The sequence below is a fragment of the Diospyros lotus genome, chromosome 3 (assembly GCF_014633365.1).
Source record: "Diospyros lotus cultivar Yz01 chromosome 3, ASM1463336v1, whole genome shotgun sequence".
Classification (NCBI taxonomy): domain Eukaryota; kingdom Viridiplantae; phylum Streptophyta; class Magnoliopsida; order Ericales; family Ebenaceae; genus Diospyros; species Diospyros lotus.
In genome coordinates this window covers 25,627,564-25,643,936 of record NC_068340.1, presented here as the reverse complement: position 1 = coordinate 25,643,936, position 16,373 = coordinate 25,627,564, and the positions used below count along the sequence as shown (strand labels likewise).

At 35.8% G+C, this 16,373-nt stretch overlaps 1 protein-coding gene across 3 annotated transcripts; it reads left to right on the top strand.

Moving 5' to 3' along the window:
* Window positions 1–116: 116 nt before the first annotated feature.
* Window positions 117–13,129, top strand: LOC127798248 (CBL-interacting serine/threonine-protein kinase 3). 3 transcript variants are annotated; one of them, XM_052331689.1, is made up of 15 exons: window positions 117–337; window positions 1,612–1,843; window positions 2,116–2,178; window positions 3,950–4,021; window positions 4,320–4,427; window positions 4,515–4,595; window positions 8,335–8,388; window positions 8,474–8,599; window positions 8,682–8,771; window positions 9,934–10,056; window positions 10,169–10,279; window positions 11,622–11,735; window positions 11,927–11,983; window positions 12,068–12,142; window positions 12,721–13,129. In XM_052331689.1, the coding sequence occupies exons 2-15, from the start codon at window positions 1,673–1,675 to the stop codon at window positions 12,793–12,795; spliced, it is 1,320 nt and encodes a 439-aa protein (XP_052187649.1). In that variant the 5' UTR covers window positions 117–337; window positions 1,612–1,672; the 3' UTR covers window positions 12,796–13,129. The 3 variants fall into 3 exon arrangements, with proteins under 3 accessions (XP_052187649.1, XP_052187650.1, XP_052187648.1); XM_052331690.1 differs by lacking the exon at window positions 117–337 and adding an exon at window positions 396–611; XM_052331688.1 differs by lacking the exon at window positions 117–337 and adding an exon at window positions 674–816.
* The last annotated feature ends 3,244 nt before the right edge of the window (window positions 13,130–16,373 follow it).

Genomic DNA, 16,373 nt, shown 5'->3' with positions numbered 1-16,373 from the left:
TATACGTAGCCTCACCACCGTACAATATGAGGCAGGAAAACACGTGGACCAGATTCATCTCCTTAATTTAATTAATACCTTATTTTTGTACCCACATATACAAAACACATGAATATCATTTCCTGTTTGTCTGAGTGGAAATTTAATTTGGTCAGTCTCCAAGGAAAGTGTTGGAGTTGCCTTCCTTCTTCGTCTGGTTTTGCTTCTGCAGCAGACACTTTTGGCCCAATCCCGCTCCCAAGAGCCGCTTTTCTGGCTCCTAATTCATGAATTGAATTCATTTGGTCGTAGATCGGATACCCACCATTAAATCTTTTCCCTTATCCACTCTATAACAGTAAGTGTTCAAGTATATCATCTATTTTTCCCTTGTAAAGTGCCTTTTTATTATTATTTTTTATGTTTGCTTGTTCTCGTACACATCTGGGTTCTATACTATTATTACTATTATATATATACACACACACGCGATAGATACTTGCATGCCTTAAATTTTGTCTCTGCAGAAGTTTTGTGCTCTGAATTTGATCAAATCTGAACTGGGTTTCGTGTACTTTTGCTTTCTCCTTTTTGGGTTTCTCTTTCGGGGCTTGATCCTGAGAGAATTGGAGGTGGGTGACCTGTGAAGGAACCAGGGTTGGGCAGATTTGAATCGGTTTGGGCAATATGTACGAAGATATTTACCCTTTATTTGCTTTACTTTTTGGGGGTTGGGTTTATTCCGATCTTTCGTTTGGATATTCCTTGTGGGGGAGTTAGGTTGGAGTGCTGCTTCCAACTTCATTTCTACTCTGGAATTCCTTCTTGCTTAATGATGTTAGTACCAATTTACGAGTTGCCAGTCCTGGGATTCCTTTGTTTGTTTAATTGGGTCCTTTATTGGATGGTGGAGGTCTGTCAATTACTCAATTTTTAGTTCAGTTGCCAAATTGCTGTAGATTATCACTGTCCAGTCCCCACTATTTTTTGGTTATTGTTAGACCTTTAGCTCCTCCAGATAGTTTAGGAAATTGGATTCATAGCTTTCTTGGTTGATCATGTTGAGCTGGTATAGTAAGGAAACTGGATCTTCTAAAGCAATCGTGCTTGTTTCTATTTAGCTTGTATTGTTTTGGAAGATGGATCCAAAGCTTTCTTGCTAGTTTTCACATACCCTATCATATATAATAAATTTTTTCATCCATTCAAACATATTTTTATTCATCCTCTCTCTCTCTCTCTCTCGGTTGCTCTGAGATTGAAACTGGAACCCTTCTCACTAGTTGGGTGTATGCTTGTTTTTGGTTAAATCTATGATGTGAGTATTTTTCTTGGCTAAATGATAGGATTGTGTTCTGTCTTGCTAAAGAGTTGGAGCTATTATTTGTGTAATTGAAGTTGCTGCTATTGTTTGTTTACCAACTCCAGCATAATTCACGTGTGGGGCATGATATATTTCTGTTGATTAGAAATTTTAATTATACATTTTAAAATAAGAGTGGTTTGTTTGGTGAAAGCAATGATTCAAACGTTTTTAAAACATATATTCCAGAACTTGACATTTGGCCTAATACGTTTGACTTTTCTTCTCCTTCAAATTGGGTTTAATGCATGTTTCTCTATGCACTTCAGGGAGAATTTTAGAAGCATCCAGAATTGTAATTATAAGAGGATTTCCTCCTGTAGATCAAGAATGAATCAACCTAAAATGAAGCGTCTAGTAGGTAAATATGAGGTCGGGAGGACAATAGGTGAAGGAACATTTGCAAAAGTGAAGTTTGCAAGGAATACTGAGACTGGGGAACCTGTAGCCCTCAAGATTCTTGACAAGGAGAAAGTTCTTAAGCATAAAATGGCTGAACAGGTTTCTCCTTGTTTACCTTTCTAAATCTTTGAACTTGTCTTTTACTTTCCTTTCTATGATTAATTGTCTTCAGATACGTTTTACCATTTAGCTATTTAGTTATTTAGTTTGTTTCCCATGTTTATTCAAAAAATGGCACAGGTTCTGCCCTATTTCATGGCTTCTAATGTTCTCATTTACTTAACCGTTACTGCACTTATACTCTTTCATCTTTGTTTGGACTTTGTTGAAGTTTTAATCCAACCATATCTGTTTACTTGCATGTAATGCAGATAAAGCGAGAAATAGCAACAATGAAGCTGATACAACATCCAAATGTTGTTCGCTTATATGAGGTGCCTCACCAATTCATTTTGAGTTCTCCATTTGACTGCTATATTTGTAAACTTTCTATTTGTGTTGTTTGGTACTTGCTTCATACTTATTAGCTGCGGGTTTGTAGTGTCTCCAGTATGTTATAAACTTAACAAGTGACAAATTTTCCTGAAACTTATCGTCACTGATCATGCACTGTCTTTAAGGAAATTATGTTTTAACTACAACTTTAGTCTTTTGCTCAATACTAGTCCTTTGCTGGCTGCATGCATTCATCTCAGTTTGCAGTTACATATTCTCTCCAAATAAGCCTTCTATTGGACAGAAATAGTTGTAATCTGTTAAAATGGAGCATCATTTTTCTTGGTCAGGTGATTTAGTTTAAGCACTATCAGAGTTTGAAGAGGACTAATGTTGTGGATTCAATAATGAACAAGTCCATCATGTTAATCTGTCTTCCAGAAACATCATGAGCACTAATTATTCCTCAAAATTGTACAAGGTTTAGGAATGTCACAGCATGAAATATTTCCATTGTTTGGATGACTACACAAAATAAGAGCTTCTGAATTTTTTTTTTTTTTTTGCTCTTGTTGGATTTATTTGCTAACTTCTGGAAATTTAAGAAAGGCATTGTGAACCTCTCATCAATGCCAAAATTCCAGCTTTATCTTTTTTGTATCACTTGATTAACATGTTTGTTCTGTTCAGTATTCCTAAACTCGTAGGAAAAAAATGACATGTTTTCATGCCCCTCTTTTCTTGGTGCCTTAGTGTTTATCATCAGAGGAAAAGTTGATATGGTTATGTCCAGAAAAGTGCAAAGTCGCATGTTGAGAAAACCTCCAGCCCCCAAAAATAGGCACTTGTCATTGCAGCCTGAAATATCTGACCTGAGATTGGGATCTTTTTGGATTTAGAGCCATGTACAATGACTCCAACTCTTGCCTTCCCATTCTTCTATATAGATTAGTTGGGTTAATTCAGTTGTGGTCAGATATCTCATTCTTGCACAGTAGGGATGTGGAGCAAGATTTCACAAGGAATTGCTTCCTGCAAAGCATTGCAAAAATGATCTTGTTCTTAGTCCTGTTTAAGTCAGAAGTTGAAAGTTGAAACTCCCCATCCCTATGTCCAATTCAGTAATAAGCTAATTTCGGATTAGCTTGAACTTCAATGCACAGTTGTGATAAAGGCGCTTATCTGTTAAGTGTGATCATAATGCATAAAGGAGTTTATCCATTAAGTATGTTTATAACTCATAATTGTGTGCTTCTTGTGCTAGCTCTGCAGTTCCAGACGGGTGGATTTATTTATTCTTTTGTAGAACTGATTTATACAAGCCAGCCGCCAGTTGTAATCACCAGTTCTAGAGTACACATCCAAACAAGCAGTTTGAACTTCCTAATAGCAATTTTTTCAAAGAAAAGAAGCAATGTTGAAGCATTATTAAAAATTAAACTGTTATATATCCACATAATTGAATTATGAAGGGCTGATTACTTTTCCAGTCGATGGCATACATTGGATGAAAAATTTAGTTAATCACAGTTCAACTTAACTACATACTAAGATATTCAGTTCCATTTAATTTATCTTGATTAGATTTTATAATCTAATAATATATTTTCTCCTACGAAAATAACATCTTTCAGCTCATATTTTTTCTTTCTTGCTATAGCTCTTCTTGTTGTTAATTGCTAGATAATAAGGTCTCAATTGTTACCGTAAAATAATTTGTGAAATGTCTATGAATTTGTTATCTTATGTAACAACCTTATCTGTCTCCAGGTGATGGGGAGCAAGACCAAGATATTCATTGTTTTGGAGTTTGTAACTGGTGGAGAACTCTTTGACAAAATTGTAAGTCAATCTACCCTGCATCTGAGTGCGTGTTGTCGTCGTCTCTGATTCTTGAATAGCTAGATAAATATAGAAACAAAGCAGAAAAGTGGAGATAAATATAGAACAAAGCGGAAAAGTGAACAAACCATGGACACGAACCTGGGTGTGGGTTTCCCTCGTACATACATGTTTAACTGCGAGATCTGAGCAATTCTTTGTCCAACAAAAGTAGGACATGGCTAGATTTTTCTTAAACATGTGGTCTTGTGTTGCAAATAGTCTACAACATCATGAGAGAATATATACGTTTATGAAGGTAAACCATGGACGAATGCGAGAAGATGAAGCACGAAGGTATTTCCAACAGCTTATAAATGTTGTTGATTACTGTCATAGCAGGGGTGTCTACCATAGAGATCTAAAGGTACTTATGTTACTTGCACACACGTTGGCAGTTACAGTTCGATTTATATTCCATATGGGCTTAATTACCCCGTGGTTCTTGTTGCAGCCAGAAAACTTGCTGTTGGATGCTTATGGAAACCTGAAAGTTTCTGATTTTGGATTAAGTGCTTTGTCCCAGCAAGTCAGGGTAATTTATGAACTAATTTCTCTGAGTGTGCAAAGCATTTTTTGGTTTTCTTAATCAATTATTTTATATTGTTAGCACAGATACACAACATGGCAAAAGTTCTGAAAAAGTTTTCTATTTTTGCCTGATAAGATTTGGATGATGGGACCTCCATTATGTATGTTTCTTCTTCAAAATGCATTAGATAACAATTGGAAACTGCCTGTTAAATATGGAATGCAGGCAGTAGGATAGATAAAAATTGTCAGTAATAAAAATTGATTAAATATGGAATGCAGGCAGTAGGATAGATAAAAATTGTCAGTAATAAAAATTGATTTTCCTAATTGCATTATATATTCACAAAAAAAGAACCTCTATCATTTAATCACTGATGCACACATCAGTTTAATGTCAATTCATTTATGACACTTGAGTGATTATCCAACAACTCAAGAGTATTTAGGTCAAGGGAGGGTACCCTTTAATTTATTTTTATTTTGAAATTTTTTATTGCCATTTAGATTGTTGATTTGATTTAATGGGATTACAGCTTGCTCTTTTGTTTTCCCCTGTTCCATAGGCAATATTACCCTTGAATCCTTCCATTATTATTTCCTTATCAAGGATAAAGAAATTCCCTTCAATTTTATCACAATGTCAGTCCTGAGAGCATGTTAATAAAATGTTGGAAATGCAAATGTTAGTTTGTGAATGTTGTCCTGTTAGCATTTTAGCTGGGGGAACCACAATAAATCAGGCACAGAAATCAACAAGCTTTATTGTCGTTCTATAGTACTGTACTCGTTTCAATGCCATAACCCAACATCCTTGGCTGAGGCAGGGCCTAGGCCTCCAGTTGCACAGGACTCCCAAGGTTTGTAGATTGGAAGCTAGAGATACAGGTTTTGTTGTGGCCTTAGGGGGTGTTTGGCTTATCCTTTTTTTTTTTTAGAGCTTTTAAGTTGTGTAAAGCTTAAAAGTTGGGTAACGTTTAACCTTATAACGTGTTTGGATAAATGTGCTTTTAAGTTATCAGTTAATAATTATGTGTTTGGTTTGAAAGAGATGATAAACTATTAGAACTTGATAAAAAGACGAAAATAGATATGTTGTTGAATCATGTAAAATTTTACCATTAGATGTCGATAAATTATACACAATTATTAAAAAATATATTAATACAATATATATACACCTTTTATTTTTCTGTTTCAAATATATTACCATTAGATTAATATATATACACTTACAAGTAAAAGCTTTGATGTAGATAAATAAATATATATATATATATATATCTACACACACATAGTGATCGGGGACGCCACTGATGATGGAGTCTGCAATGGAAGAGGTAGTGGATGACGACGACGAACATGGAAGAGGCGGTGATGGAGGCTAGAGGTAGCGGCCAATGGGGATGGGTCTGGAGGCGGCGGTTGACGGTGACGGAGGAGCTGGAAGCGACGACCAAAGCTGGAGGGAGTTGGCGATGGCGAGGAGGAGCTGGAGGGAGGCGGTGACAGTGAAGGCAGTAGATGAAGGAGATGGGTAGATGGGAAATATGGAATTTGTGTGAGGGCAAATTCGTCTTTTGCTTGGTCAACGCCAAAAGCCCCTACCAATGTTTTTGGAAAAGCTGGGGGGTGAGCTTTTGAAAAACGCTGCTGGAAGAGCTTTTAAGCTCTATAGCGTTTAAGTTGTTGGAAACATCCAAACACTTAACAAAATAAGCTTAACAGCTTATAAGCTAAAGAATAGCTTATAATTAGCTTATAAGCAGTCAAACTGGTAAGCCAAACACCCTCTTACTCTTCCCTTGAGAAGCTTGGACTTGACCAATATTAAAAGAGAACGTCCAACGTGCAACCTCTTTACTGCCATGGTCCCACCACTAAGGCATGGTGTAATTATCACTTTAATTGCTTTACGCAAATTCATGGAGTGTCAGGTCATAACTGATTGCTCATGTTCCTTGGACTTTAGCAATAACGTTTCTAACCTCCATGAATAAGGATTTCAAGCCATAAAAAATGGACTGATAAAAAAGATTGGGACTTTTGCTCCAGTGCCTCTCTTTGTGTCTCTCTAGTGATTGCCTAGCTCTCTCCAAGCATGCTTGATGCCTAATGTGTTTCCCTGTTCAGCATTACAACCCTTTATGGTGGTTTGCAGCAACAACTGCAAGTGTAGGTCTGACTCAAGTAGGAGCTCAAACTGCCATATAAGCAATGACCTGCTATGATGACTTCTTGTTGGAGATGGAGATTAAGTAGAAGAAGCCGAGATAAGGAGCATTCGAATAGAAGGATAATTTGCTACCTATCAGGTTATCAAGAAGCGAAAAAATAGGAGATAAGAAGATGAGTTCCAACTTAAGATATTTATGTAATTCATAATGCGGGAGGAGAGGGCTGGCTGAGGCCATAGCTTGGGGGTTGGCTGAGGTCTGGCAACTTAGCAGTTGCTTAAGCTCACACACTGAGAGGAAGGGAGATTGGGCTACCTTGATCAGGGTTGCCTGACCTAGAGCCCATATTTATGGAAGAAAAGAAGGAAAACAATTGGCGGGTTGTGGCTAAGGCACTGCCCCCATGTGGCTCATCATCCTTGGAGGCCTCAGACAATCCCTGTTGATTCATTAGGGGGCTCCCTGAGGTAGCGCCTATATTTCTCAATGGCAACCTCCACTTCTGTGTTTTGGTTGGAAAGTTACCAAGGCAACTCCATTCCTTTATCCTCTTGGGTTGCCTGGGCAGCTCTCTTATATTTCTAAAGAGAGAAGCCTCAAGGGCTTGCCCACCTCTTTTTGTATCCTTTCCTTCTTTGTCAGGGTTGCCTTGAGTGACCACCCCTCTTAGTTCTTTCTTATTATTTTTGCTTTTTGAGTTTTCTCTCTTGGGACTGCCTTGCCAAATTCTATATTTTCTGCAGGGACACCTTCCATTGTGCGTTGTGAGTCTCCTCCATCTTTTCTCTTCCATGCAGCTACCTCAACCTTCTTAGTTTTCAGGTTCAAGACAGTCTGTCAAAAGAATGCCTTGGTTATTCTCAAAACTACTCACCAGTGGTAACCCTTGAACTTTTTCCACAGTAATTATGTTAAGAAAAAGCCCTGTTGGTTAGCAAGAGCCACCACTACTTGAGCACTCTTCGATATATCCTGTAACAAGACTCCCCTTTATTTCTCTCTCTGAGGACTCATTCTCAGTCCAAGATTTTGAGACAACTCCTTCCATTTCCTATTAAGTGCACTTAATTTTATCTCTTTATGCACCCAAATGCATTATCTTAAACAAATATATATTAAATTTATGCATCTATTGACTTCAGTGCCTTCAGAATTCATTTCTGTTTGTTTTATTCTGCATTAAGTGGTATAAGATTTGATTACCCAACAAGTGGTGTTAGAGCTGAATACCTATTAACAGTTGAGGTTACAGATTGATTTTATGTAAGAGATGGTGGTTTTGCCTCCTCAATTCAAAATCTGATAGAATGTCAAACACTGTCAAATGTTTGAGCAGTCTGAGACTGCCTTTTGAAATATTCTAGTTTTAAGTGTTTTCTACTTTTAAGAGGTATCACTTTGGTTCTTTGGTGTTTCCTGTTGTATGAGTACTTAATTTTGGGTATGTCAATTTTTTATGTTCTTTTCTTTTTCATTTAAAAAAATGTCTAGTTTTCTATTGACTTGTTTTGACATCTACTAGAGGAGTTCGCTTGTTATCCTTATTTCCTAAGGTTGATATTGCAGGATGATGGCCTTCTCCATACTACTTGTGGAACTCCAAATTATGTTGCACCTGAGGTAAGGATTTCTCTGAATTATGTTAACTTGATACCTAGTTGTGCAGCTTTTATGCATGGCCCTTCTGTGTTGTCTTTCTATATAGGTCCTTAATGATCGAGGCTATGATGGGGCAACTGCAGACTTGTGGTCATGTGGAGTCATACTCTTTGTATTGCTCGCAGGTTACTTGCCTTTTGATGATTCTAATCTTATGAACCTGTATAAAAAAGTGAGCATTGTATTAATTTCATGGCACTGTTCAACCATTTTCTCCATCATCCTTTTCTCAGTTTCTTTTTGTGTGTTTGCAGATTTCTGCTGCTGAATTTACATGCCCCCCTTGGCTCTCTTTTGGAGCCATGAAGTTGATAACTCAAATCTTGGATCCAAACCCTATGACTGTATGTTCTTTACTTAAAATTTTAAGGACATTCTTGCAGATTCATTTATGTCAACATTTTAAACTTTTTTATGCTGTTGAGCAACTGAATTATGTAGTAAAGCCTAGTTATAGTCAGTTAGGAAGTGAAAGATTTAAGTCGGAACCTTTTTACATTTTTTGGTGACCAAGATTGATGTAAGAATTATAGTATTTCTATATCAAATCTTTGTAGCAATATATGAGATCATTTTGTAGATGTTGATGGTATTGATGTGGAATGGTTTCTTAACCCACATGTAAAATGTATGTATTTGCATTGATGCAAAATGAAAAATGTTGGAGCACCAATTATGTTATTACCCTAGGTGTTAACATAATCATTCTTACCACAATCAAAACCTTGCTCATAACTCCCAAATCCAGGGGAGGGATTATCTTTGTTTCGATATATTGAAGCACTTTTATTTAAGTGTCATCCTAAGGTCTCATAACATAATGGTGAGTTTTTATTTTTTTTGGCTGTAAAGGAACTCCTGAAATTTTGAAAAGATAGCTGTTTATCTTGTGGCATCAGCTTGAATTGGAGGGTTTCATGAGTGTCTTTCTTCTATTTTCTAGTTTAGTGTTATTGCATTTCAAGTTTAAACTGGTTGATATCAACAGTGTATTCGCCTGTTTGGATTTGCAGGTTGCAAACACCCTGCCCCAACCACTCCCCCCCCCCCCCAAAAAAAAAAAAAAAAAAAAAGAATAAATAAATAAAGAAACCACAACTACCAACACAAAAGTTATCTAACAACTTATCTTCATAGGAGATTGCATTCCTTGTTGAGCTCAATCATTTCATTAGCTTAGGCCTCAGTTTTTGTAGTTAAGCATCTGTAAACCCAACTTTCTCCTACCTGGTGGTGTAATTTGATGTTGTGAAATTATCAACTTGGTCCTGCATGGATAATAATAATGCTTTTGTGCCATATGGCCTGCTGGAAGTGCTGCTTAAATACTGGAACTTAATATGCTGTTTAAAACATAGTTGGTTTGCTGTTTAACCTGTATCTTAGTGTTCCTTGCCCAGGAACTTGTCAAGGCTTAAACCGTATAGTTGCTGGTTTACATTTACAAAGTAATGGTTAAGGATTTATTTTCTTCTCATAACTTCCTGTCTTAATGTCCTGTGGCAGCGCATCACTATACCTCAAATTTTGGAAGATGAATGGTTTAAAAAAGATTATAAGCCTCCTGTGTTTGAGGAAAATGAAAATACAAATGTGGATGATGTTGAAGCTGTTTTCAAGGATTCAGAAGTAAGTCCCTTAAATTCACAGTAAGATTTTACTGGTAATTTAAAACATAGAAGCCCAACTTGTTTTTATCTTCATAATGGTCATTCTGAGTGTGCTTTAAATTCTGCAACAGGAACACCATGTGACAGAGAAAAAGGAAGAGCAGCCAGCAGCGATGAATGCATTTGAGTTGATTTCTATGTCAAAAGGGCTCAATCTTGGGAACTTGTTTGATGTAGAGCAGGTTTGAAACTTTTACAAGCTTCCTATATGTACTTCTGGTTTATTCTTTTTCATTGTTCGTACTTCCTCTTAAGTTGGATTTCTGGATGCACTAAGCAGTGTGCTATTTCTTTGTTCCTTCAGATGAAGTAAAGGTAAATGGCTATTGAAATGGCTTCCTGACAAGTCATAACTTTTAAGCTTTTAAATGAGTTGGAGATTAATAATTCAGTATGCTACAAGAGCTGAAAAAAATGTTCTGTGCTCAAATCTCACTGCCAACCCAATATTTAAATAGATACTAGTGTTTGGCCTAGTCATGAGGAATTTTGCCCACACATGAACAAGGGTGTTGAGAGTGTACATATTAATACAAAAGATATAATTATCCCCTTCTCTCCCAGATAGCTGAAGCTTTTAAATGGCTTGGTGGTCAATAATTTCATATACCATCAGAACGGGGAAAATATCCTCTGCAAATTTCATCAGCAATTTAATATTTAAATAGTTGAATGTGTTTGGCTAATTATGAAGGATAGTTTAACCACACATGACAAGGTCTGTTGTCAAGTATAAACATTAATCTAAAAGATAATGTTGCCCCTCTTTTCTAACATTTTAACCTTTTGATTGAATAGGTGATAAAAAATTTAAGAATAACAATGTCGTCTATTGCCATTTTGATGAACAGGTTTTCCTTCTTATTTTACTTTAATTTGAGCATTCCTTGTTTTCTTTTCTTTGTCTTATTTCTGTTTTTGCTTGAGCCTCCTGCAAAATTTTTGAAGTAATGAATTCATTGTTAACTCCCGAAAGAGTCAGGAAATTCATCTGTGTGTTACACAAAGAATTGAACCTGGCTAGTTGGCTGTGGAACTGTGGATGTCCAACCTATCTGCAATTTGATTTTTGAGAAGTTTGAAGCAATTAACTTAGATAATTGGTTTAATTTCTTTATTTTGAGCCTGGCCTTCATCTTTGAATTGAAATTATAGGAAGTGTATGAATAGAGTAAATGCCTATGCACTATTATTGTTGAAACCATGTTAAAAGATCTGCTACAATTTGGTTGATGTTGCGTGTGTACATTTTTATGCAGTTAAGCCACCTACAATTTGGTTGATGTTGCGTGTGTACATTTTTATGCAGTTAAGCCACCGTATAGATTTGAAGTGCTCTCTTTGTGATTGTTGGAACTTAGCTTTAGAAATCAATTAGTTAAAATTTTATGGTGGGTCCATCACTTTAACAAACACCAAAATATGTATTTCATGAATTCTTTATTTGTTTACCTGCTCAACGGCAAAATGTATTGTTGTCATGTTGCAGTACTTTTGTACGGATTGCTGATGCCACTTTTACAGGGATTTAAGAGGGAGACGAGGTTCACATCTAAATGTCCTGCTAACGAGATAATCAGCAAGATTGAAGAAGCTGCAAAACCTCTTGGTTTTGATGTTCACAAGAAAAACTACAAGGTGACTGAAGTTGACCAAATAAACTTCAATATTGAAGTTGTAGTTTTGAACTTGGGTGTTGTGCTTTTAAGTTTTAAAGAATGCTCTGAAAAAAGTATCCTAACCCCGAGAACCAAGCAAGACAAAATAAATGACAATGACAAGAATGAAATTGATTAAAATAACATATTTCTCTTATATTTCCCATCCAGATGAGGCTTGAAAATGTGAAAGCTGGGAGAAAAGGAAACCTTAATGTTGCCACTGAGGTATGTGAAAAATGAAAGTTTAATTGACCGATCAGCAGTTCACTTTAAGGGCAGTTATCATTTCATGATCTCTTGTTCAAGCAGGTATTTCAAGTGGCACCATCCCTTCATATGGTTGAGGTGCGGAAAGCGAAAGGAGACACTTTGGAATTCCATAAGGTACTGTTCTACACCGAGTTTTTCACATGATTATTTGTCCATTGCTCTCTCTAGCCTTATCCTTCAGACATATTTATGAAAGAGAATTGATGCATCTTGCACCTTGTATTGTTCATGACATTGGTTCGTATTATGTGACTCTCCTATTGCATGAAATTTTACTGTTAAAAATATATTGCACTAGAGGTCCACAGTGTTAACTACTACCTTAATGTAGTCTTATTCTCGATTCAATGGCCCCTTGTTCTCCTCGGTTTAGCTTTTATCATGCATCTCCTGCATATTGGCCATGAGTCCTTGAACATTCATACATCTTTATACCCGACTCATTGAACAAGTTCTTATGGTTTTTGGTAAATTAAAATCAATCCTTCCAGGTAATTCTGTAGTTGACCACTGTTATCTTGTCGACCAGTTTTAGTTTTCCAGTAGGTATCAGGTTGACATGTCCAAGTACAATTTTGGTACAACTGTGATGTTGATAGCAGGAAGGCCTCTATACTCTTAATTAAAGTTGATAATCGAAAAATAAGTTTTCATTTTGTTCCCTCACGGCTTCCCTTGTCTTCGACTTGCAGTTCTACAAAAATCTTTCGACCTGCCTTGAGGATGTGGTGTGGAAAACCGAGGAGGACATGCAAGAGACGAGTTAAAGCAGTGCTCAACCTTAAGAAGGCGGCGTTCTTAACTATTTCCCTGGGTAGTCCCTTGCTCACAACTCTTACTCTAGCTGTTTTCCTTATTTCTTCTCTAGGGACTTTTTCCTCTCATCCCATAGAGAGAGAGAGAGAGAGAGAGAGAGAGCGACAGTCATGGCTTCACCAATTGTTTCTGTTATTGTTGGAATAGAATTCTTCAATTGTGCAGTTTGTAGTATGTGAAGATGTGATCAACCCAGGGGATTCCTGGCTCTCAGTATAGGAGGGTAAAAGAAGGCTTGTTTCCATATCTTCTTCATGAACATATATCATCAATAATTTTCTTTTATATAGTGTTTTTCTTTTATAATTTTCCTTTCGAGATGTTATCACTCCAAGTCATAATTTTATTACCTTGGCCAATATGTCTGGTTGAGAGAGAGAGAGAGAGAGAGCAATACAATAGAATACAAAACAACACATGGCATGTACCATGAAAGTAAACCAAAACCATGATCCAGGCTAGCATGGCGTATAGCCTGGACCATGATGAATGCCATTACCTCAGCTATAAAAGCACACTCTTTTGGTCTACCCCCATTCCCATTCTGATCTCAGCAAGCCCACAAGAAAGCTCCCATGGCAAACTTCCTCTTCTGGTTGACATCACCCATCAATGGCAGCCCGTACTCGGCGAGCAGCCGGTTGAGTTTCCACTCCGGCATCGCCTCGTACTTGGCTCGCGGTACCTCAGGCAGTGCAGCGGCATCTGAAAGTGCCCGTTTGCGCCTCCGCCGGCGGTTCTAAATTTTTCCGGTGGCCTATATGACTCCATGCCCATTCCGCCGCCGCCGCCACTCATTTCTTTGAATATATTTGCTTCTATCATATAGCCCATTTATAGAGATGGCCATAGAGAGAGAGACACCTAACTTTGCAAGCATAGTCAAGGTTGTCTTGCAATTAATATTTGGAGAAAACAAACAAGGTGAAAAGATAAGGCTGCGTTCTCTTTTGCTTTTCAATTTTTAGTTTTGAGTTTTAAATTTATTTTCAGTTTTTTATTTCGATAATCAATTTTTAGAAAATTGAAAACGGATTTTCTTTGTCATTTTGAAAAATTATTTTTCAAAACAAAAAATTAGAAAACGCGTTCTCTTTGAAATTTCGAAAATATTTTTTTAATGATATTTTATTCAATAAATTTGATTATTAAGTAAATTATAAATATTTAATGTTAATATATTATTAAAAAAATATATACATTTTAAAGTTAATAAATTTTATAATATTTTTTCTCATTACAATAATAAAATATAAATAAATAAATATGTTTTGAGTTTGTTTTGGATGAAAACATTCAAAACAATTTGTTTTTAATTTTCTTTATAATTTTTTTTTATTTTCAAAAATGTATTTTTAAAAACAGTAAAGAGAACGCGTTTTTATTATTTTAGAAAATTAAAAACTAAAAATGAATTGAAAACGGTAAAGAGAACGTAACCTAACATTTTGGAGGGAAATATCTGCAATAAAACTCTCAACTTACTTAACCAGAAATCAAAACAAATAGAAGGTGTGGCAGTGGTAGAAGCCTACAACCACTTATTGACAACATAAAAGGGTTGGCTTTTGTCCCCATGGACATGGCTCAGCGGTAAAATATATAAATTTTTACAAAGAATATCAAAGATCAAATTTTTATGGTGGTATTTGTTTTATATATGAAAGTGTGAACTGAATATCTTACTCTTCGTGTATATACTGTGATTGCATTCGAATTTACTCGACAGACGAATCAGGAGAGGTCACCCGTTCCTAAAACTGCCCGAGCGAAGCTCAAAACCTGAGTTATAAAAAACAAAACAAAAAAGTTGGTTCTTTGTTAATTGTAAAGAGTTGGCTCTTCATTAATGATAAATTTCAAAATACAAATTCTCGGAGCCTGTTTCGTCAATCAAAAACAAATTGAAAAACATTAAAAATATAAGAAAGAACAGAAAAACATGAAATCATTTGAGGATACAGATATACCCTCTACTTATATACAGAAACATTATTTGAATATGATTTTTTAATAAGAATTGTGTATTTACATATTGTATGGTTTATAAGACAAGTTTTACAGTTAATAGAATTAAAGCAGGTTTGCATTGAACTGGTAAATTGTGTGTGTATAGGTGAGGGACAATAAATGCCAACCTTTCTTGATCCATTCAATAGGAAGTTCTTGGGGTTGGGGGTCCACCATGATCACTTAGAACCACTAGCTAGCTCCCTCTATTCAATGCAGTTGCAGGCCTTGTAAAGAAATAGATTTAGGTTGGGAGATGTTATATAATAAAAAATAATTTTTATAAATTAACATGACGTATCAAGATCTCTTGTATGGTGTGGCCTATTAACATAAATCTGTAAGATATTAAAGTAGAATATTAATAAAAATATTAAATTTAAATATTTAAATAACATGTACAAAGCAACACTCAATATGTAATATCTAGCTAATCTCCAGCGAGTAGCAGATGGGCCTGCGAGACTAGATAATGTGTGACATTGGCTACCTCTTATTCAGGCTTCTGTTTAGGCCCCCAATTAAATCAATAAATTGCTTGTGACTCTATAAGCAAAGTGGGTAGAGAATATAAGCTTCATTACATATAATTGCAAATGGAAGAGAACAAGCAGAGTAGATGTCATAGAATGCTCCAACTATTGGAATCAATATATAGTTGGCATGGGCACAAGAGAAACTAATACTCTGCTTATTTGCACATTAGGGTTCGGGACAATGATGCATATTTTTTTCTTTATTTTTGTAATATGGGACATATAAACTTTCAACCTCATTAATTTTCATGATTTTATGTTTATAATTCTGTTCATATGAGTTAAAACAAATAGGCGGAGTCTCACACAACGACTACAAGGGGAGCATAGACTCCATTACACAACATATTGGGTGAAGCACCACATCAACCACATTTATAGTGGCATGAAAGACTACCCGAACCTCACCATGTGTTGTGAAAAAATGTGGCTCCTAAGAATCTAATTAGAAAATGTCTTTTGCACGCAATTAACGAGACTTGAATTTGTATCAGACAAATCCAATAAATGCATGCATATATATAGAGAACGATCGGGACCATCCATGCATATATATTCTTTTCATTTCAAATTTATCAATATCTGACTTGAGAGACATTAATTAATTGATTGATAAATGGATATAAAATTAGAAACTAAATAAATAATTAAATATATTTTAATTAATACTATGAATATTCTTCATAGTTAAAGCAAACTGATGATCTCAAGCACGCGTATGACACAACTAGAACCACCGTCTTTAATTATTCTACATCTCCACTCAGCTGTCTCATGTTTGAGCTACTGTGATCTTCAATGTACCCCCAAACAAAAATAGCACCATTTTCCTTGCTTGCAGCACTTTCGGTTTTTCAAGAGCTGCAAAACAAAATTATATACCAAATATAAGTACATATATATATGTGTTGACAAAAAGGGGCAAATAATTAAACGTTACACTTTTTTTAGGTATGGAAGCAATCTTTATATACTAAACTTAC